General features: G+C 31.7%; 1 protein-coding gene across 1 annotated transcript in view; it reads left to right on the top strand.

Annotated features, from left to right (window-relative positions):
• Positions 1-6,843, top strand: part of LOC106679276 (uncharacterized) — an 11,233-nt gene extending 4,390 nt beyond the window's left edge. The window contains exon 2 of the mRNA XM_014418342.2: positions 6,229-6,843. Coding sequence (XP_014273828.1) covers positions 6,229-6,563 — 335 coding nt within the window. The 3' untranslated portion in view covers positions 6,564-6,843. The remainder of the gene's footprint in view (positions 1-6,228) is intronic.
• Positions 6,844-7,045: the final 202 nt, after the last annotated feature.

Here is a 7,045-nt window from a genome sequence, read left to right as displayed (position 1 = left end):
ATATATATTTTAATTTGAAAGAAACAAACACTTATAAGATGTTTTCTTCTTCTTCTTCTTCTTTGTCTTCCTCCTCAGAGCCTCTTAGTATGGAGGTGCCACGATCCAAGCGTTCCATCTGTTTCAGTCCCTTGCCAAAGCCCGTATGAAATCCAACATCTTTCCTACCTTCTTCTTGGTCTTTTGCCAGTTGGTTTAGCTTCGAAGAATTTTCGTCTTCATCCATTCGGCATATAGTTTCAAACCACTTCAACAGCCTCTTCTCTAGAATTTCAGTTGAGTGGTCTCTCAATTTCACGCTTCCCAACAACTGTAGAAATGGTAATAAATTTTATTTCCTTTTTTAATCCTATTAGATATTTCTTGTTGAATTTTACCATCTCTGCTAATAACTTGTACCTAGGTACGTGTCATCTTCTGCTGCCTCTCTCTGCAGGTTCTCGTCCAATTTGCATGACTTCGCTTTTACTTGTATTTATCATCATGCCTATTCTCTCTAGTTCCGCTTCCCATGCCACTACAGCTTGCTGAAGATTCTGGACAGAGATGTACTTTTGTATGATTGTATAATAATGCTATCTAATATAAAACTTTGGAAGCCGAATCCGACACAGAGTGCCCTAGGTACAAAGTACTCGTGTGTTTTATTTTTTTTTTTTTGTTTCATTATTATAAAAATTTTAAATCTGAAATCATAAATTCCTAACTATGCAGACTTTTAGGGTCTTATTTTATAGTTCTTTAAATAAATAGATATTTTTCACTTGATTTAACTTTTATTTTCAAGAAATAAAATACAGCCTGAAAAATGGAATTTTGCTATTTTCTATCAAAATAATTAATGGTGTTTATTGTGAGCCCTGTTCAATATTAAATATAGTTCCAAAAAAAAAACTTATATTCATCTTAGTATTATTGCATACAAAAAAATATATATAGCAAAGAGAAATTAAGAAATTAAAGTAAAGAGACACATAAATAGTGAAATATCTCAACTATGCCGGGGAGAAATTCACGGAGAAAAACAGCATAGAGACGTACTCTGAAAGTAAATTTTATTAAGAAAAAAATAAATTTCATAATTTATAAAATTTTATTTAAAATTATATCTTGTGAGCAATATTAAGTTATATAATTATGAGAGATAGTTGACCGTGGATGATAAATGAGGAGAAGATGGTTGGGGGTGCGGTCAATGAAACACAAATAAGTATGACTAACTTATTTTAATGTTAACTTATTTTTAAACATTAAAATAAGTTAATCATACTTATTTGTGTTTCATTGACCGCACCCCCAACCATCTTCTCCTCATTAATTTATATATTTTAGATACAAAAACCTCTAGCAAAATGGCCTCATATAACTAGAATAAAAAAAAAGCATCACAAATACTTGCAGGAGTTGTAATAAAATACTTTTTGATAAATTTAATAATCCTTTAACTGGAAGAGTCTTATGGAATTAAAATGGATTTAGTGAATGACACAATTTTGTCATCACGTTGCTGATGATATGAAATAAACTATTGTAGTTTAATAAGGAAGAAATTGTGTCATTCACTAAATCCATTTTAATACTTTATGATATTGTTGAGTAGAGTGAAGAAATGGCCAATAGAATAGGCTAAAACGTAACAGAAATTTAAAATATATATAGGTATAGAATAAAACTGTGATAAATTTTTGTTATTATTATATTAAATAAACTGTTATCTTAATATATTATTTATCTTAGTCGTTTGAATTGACATTTAATAAGAAAAAATAAAACTTTAAAATCCACAATTAACAAGTAATATAAATATAATTTATAATTACCTGAATATTATTTATCAATAATTAAAAATCTTAAATTATAATTAATAACTTCTACAGCTATTGGTAGAAAGCTGTGAAAGATGGACCGGTAAAAGTGTGAGACCAATTTGTAAGTGCTGTGGTTTGTGGTCTGTGGTACACGATCACGGAATTCTAGTCCGCAAACTGGATCAGGCATATTATGTTATTTTCTATATAATTCTTTGTTATTTTTTTATTCTTATTTATATTTTTATAGACCAGGTATATTTTTCTTTTTAAAAGCAAAATTTATCCATAGCACAAATATATATTAAAAAAATCGTAAAATGTAAGACTGAAAAATAAAGGTGTCAATAATATCAAATCATGAAAGAAAAATTTATAAAACAATATTTTATTTTAAAAAATATTCAAATTAATGCTATCTTAATCTTCTTTGTAGAGAATACAGGATCAGTATCCTTTTCGTATTGTAAGGTTTATAACTCATCTGAAATTCACGGCTTAAAAAGGATTACGGTAAAAAGAAGTTTGGGAAACACCGACCACAAAATCTTAATTTACATGGATTTAATTGCATGCCCCTCTTAACGATTTACATAACAGGAGTTTCTGAGTTTCAACTTACTTTAAAAATAAAAATATTTTGATATTAAAATGTCTGATTCAAGTATAATCGGGTGTCAGGGCTTGTCTAGATCGTGCCTTTAGGAATTATAAGTGAGCAATAAATTTACTCTCGCCCTTTGATTTCTTTAAGCATTTGCTTCTAACGAGTATTGGTCGATATATGATGACGTTACAATCATTATCAGACATAGCAGTGGCTATTAACTGTCACAGTGCACAGGATTTAACGTTTACTATCAACACAAGTATTATCAACTATCACGGTTGATATTTGTATTTACATCTAGTGTGACAACACTGCCACGACGGCAACTAATATACAGTTTACATTATGCTATTAGCCATGGAATAATTAACCTCAAACCGTTTTTACTCCTTTCAATAATTAAACATTAAACTAAAATTGATTCAAACAGAAATTTTTATTTAATTTTATTTATGTAATTTTTTAAAAATAATAATTCTAACAGTAACTCGTTAATTATAAAATAAATGCGTTAACTTTTATTGTGAAATTTATCCATAAAAATTACGGTTTTGAACCCTGGAGGAACGCGTTATTCTAGGCGGACACAGTGCACGCCTGGCGTAAATGGTAGTTTTAGTTGCACCTCCTATCTTGGAGGTTTCTCCAATTCGGTTTGTAAATACATCTATAAAAAAAATAAATAAAAAAAATTTATAAGCTTTAAGCTACTAACACTAAAAAGCATCTGATACAAAAATTTGAATACTCCTATTAGAGATAAAACTAAAATTCGATACCTAGTTATAAATTAAAAATGGCTCTCTCAGTCAGATGTCATAAGAAAAAGAATTTTATGAAGAAGTTACGAATCCAAATTTGTATTCTTAACTTCTTACTACAGCTTTAAATTGAACGAGAGAAAAATGTGAGTGGTTTCAAAGGTCCTATGGTGTTAAGGCAGGAGATCGGTAATAATTCGGGTTTTAAGATTTTGACGTAGAAAAGACGTTTCTAAGGTATATTCCAGCCTCTAAAATTTACTTTTTTTTCCAGAAAATACTGGAGAAAGTGCACTCCATTTTACGAGTTCTCTCTATTTCTAAAGATTGTCTTAGTTGCCATTGAATCCTAATAACTAATGCATTAATTGCGTGTGTTGAATAATTCTTAAAAGGTCTCGACATAGTCAGTCAGAATGAAAGTATTACCGATGATGGACGCTCAAATATATTGTGTAGGGGTAATGTTGATGGATTCCCGAAAAAATGTTGCAATCATTCAAAATTTGAAGTTGAGGGGGTGCAGAAATATTGGTGGGGGCTTTCACTTTATTTCTTTCATAAAGATACCAAAATAATGTCCACACAAGCTTTTTGCTCATTGCGAATTTAAAGTCACATCGTACAAGATCCTAACCATCCTGTTTGAAATATCATATATAAGTGAGTGTCAGTTGGACTGACAGTACGGGTTTGATTGATTCAAGTCATGACTTTCCGACTGATCTGGCAAATAAGCAAATTTACTAAAGTCGCTTAGAATTCGATTTTATTAAGCAAAAGGAGATATTTATTTTGAAAATTCATAAGCATCGAAATTCAAGCATATCTCGAATTGTAAATCTCTTTAACTCCTATTGATTGATATTGTTCTTATAACATATGCAGTTGACTTGCTCTAAATTTATTGAAGGCTAGAAAGACATTTCCCCGACAACAAGAACTACTTCAAAATGGTCCATTTCCTTAAAGAGGCTGATGACTCGAGTGAGATCTGTGCCATCGTTCACGGCCCTGCGTACCGTCGTACCTAATTACTGTCATCGAGCAGCCGATGCTCAGAGAACTCAGCGGAAAATCGACAATCTCCGCTAAAAGATATATTTTTAATGGCTCTAAAGATTATTTTTTATAAAACTTATTTTATTTATTTATAATCTTAACAATTTTTTTCTTGAGACTGGTAATTTTTTAATAAATAATTCAAAACACTATCCAATTATAGTCTCAAAACTTTTATTTCTTTTACACGTCCAACGTTTCGGCCAATTCGGCCATCTTCAGGGACAATCTACTCAATTCACTATGAAACATATAATTTAACCACTCTAAAAACTTCATACAGGCTATTCTGCCCAGGTCAAAACATTTATATCTAATAAGTCAAATATCCATTAAAAACCACAGTCAAAATTATTTCTCTTCAAACACTATTAATACACTTATTTTATTGTTAGATTAATATTACATGGTATCCATAAATTGTAAAAAAAAAATTCGTTCCGTCTTACTGTATCTTGACATAATAATGCACCAGGAAAATAACAACTCCATGTTGTGGTAAATAGGAATTTTCCCTACTTATGTATATTATCTGAAAAACTATCTATTTTATTACAATATCTGATTCATCAATAATAAAAATGTGTTAAGCCGCTATCGATTAATTATTAATTAGCACTTTACTCTAGAAATTTATCTGAAAATCAACAAAGGAAATACAACTATGTAAAATATAAGCTATGTAACATACTAAGGTATTATTTGCAATACAAATGTTACCCAACTTCTTTGAAGAAGTTTTATTAGTTCTAGTGTTTGATCGATTCAATTCTGTTCAAAAGAACTTTCAAATAGAAATAAACACGTTGATAATTCCGTAAATCTATAAACGAAAGTATAACAACAATAACCAAAACTTGGGATAAAAATAAAGTTTATATGTTTAGCACTGTTTGTTGGAATACAAGCAATATTTCATCCCATGTTTATCATAATCTGTTTAATTTCAGCTACTTTCTAACAAATTTACATTACTCGTCGATACCGATAAGCGAATATGGAATAATGATACCGCTGTAGGGTCATCGATACTAAAGCAGCTCAAAGGTACAAGTTTGACCCCTAATGTATTAAAATCTGATACTAAACATCGGTTTCTACGCAATGTTTGTACACTTTTATATTGAAATTAATGCAAGATATAGCTGCATTTAAAAATGCTTAAAGATCAGTTTTTGGCACTGATTCAATGTAAAAAAAAAATTAAAAATATTTTTTAAATCATTTTGAAGAAAATATATAATAAAGTGTAGAATAGACTCCATGAAACTGCGATGCACAGGGCGCGTGCATTGAGGCTAAGCTGAGGTTTCGACACAATTGAAACCCAACAAAGGCCTATGCTAAGGAACTCCTTTACAAAGGAAGCAGACACTGAAGCGACAAAGACCATTCCCGTCGTTTTTCCGCTGAGCGGTTGTTAATGCCTGTATCATGGAGGCATAGACTTCTAAAAAAAGGAAGGATTTTACAATAAGAATTTACAATACGCGCCCCCTTCCGACATTATTAACATCGTAAAGGCTTTTGAAAATTCCTTCAACCTAGTAGATTCATAGTGAAAATATTTTTATAATCGCTATATTCGATAAGATAAGATAAGAGTCAAGTAAGAATATTTTAGAATTATATAATAATTTTTAATAAAATGTACATATTTAATTATATATTTTAATTCAATTATCTAATACGAGGCAATTCTTAATATCAAATTATTATTCTTGTATATTTATATACCTTTTCATATATTCAAGTATTCAACATTTAAAGATTAAAATATCCTTTATCTTGTATCCCCATAGTTAACTCTATTTTTGGTATGGCGACATGTATCATCCATATTGTCATCGAGGCCTTTGAGTGTAGAACAGTTCAATGTAACAGAGAAACCTTACTTTCTTACAAGTTATAATTAAACAAATAAGATACATTATTAATAATTTTGATGTATGAATGTAGTATATTTAGCAATGCTCTGTGTTTCCAGGACGTAAGAAGGGCGGTTACGGCGGCGGTGGTGGTGACAAGAAGGGAGGTGGAATGATTATGATGGCAGCTGTGGCTATGGGCGGTATGATGATGCAGATGGCAATGGCAAAGATCGCACTCCTCGCTGGTAAGGCCCTCCTCGTCGGCAAGATGGCCCTTCTGTTGTCGGCCATCATCGGTCTGAAGAAGCTGGTCGGTGGAGGCGGTGGTGGTGGTGAGTCTCACCAGGTCGTGTACGCTACCGAAGCCCACGGAGGCGGTCACGGTTGGGGCAGGTCCGCTCACGATCTGGCCTACTCTGCTCAGGCGAGGGCCAACCAGGCCAGAAAGTAGTGACTTCAACCCGGCGTTAAAGTCTCCAGATACCTCACGAATGTTGCTCCAACTCTTTGCTGTAAATAGACTCTAACTGCGACAACTGACCGTGACCAACGACACAAGACCCGACTTGGCTGCAGGCACGCCCCACTTACTGCACTCACAGGCATGGGCACATAATGACCTGCGGCGGCGATACCAAAAATCCTAATTTATTTTCTAGATTAAGTTATTTATTGTTTATTTATTTAGTTTAGTCTTACTTTATTTACTAATAAATGCATTTTAAAATCGACTCGTTTTTAATCGTTTACCTCCCTCATCTAAAAAACATAATAAAAACTGTAACAGACTAGGCGCCTATTTAAAAGAAATGAAGGTTTAACAAAAATAAAGATCTTTTAAGTTTTTTAAAGCTTTTAAGATCTTTAACTTCTGATGAATATTGTAAAAATAAATATTAAACTTAACTCTTAAAATATTTCTCAGACAATGGC

The sequence above is a fragment of the Halyomorpha halys genome, unplaced genomic scaffold (genome assembly GCF_000696795.3).
Source record: "Halyomorpha halys isolate HHAL.00 unplaced genomic scaffold, Hhal_1.1 Scaffold190.1, whole genome shotgun sequence".
NCBI lineage: Eukaryota > Metazoa > Arthropoda > Insecta > Hemiptera > Pentatomidae > Halyomorpha > Halyomorpha halys.
Note: the sequence above shows the minus strand (reverse complement) of the source record. Positions and strands in the feature narration are given on the sequence as shown.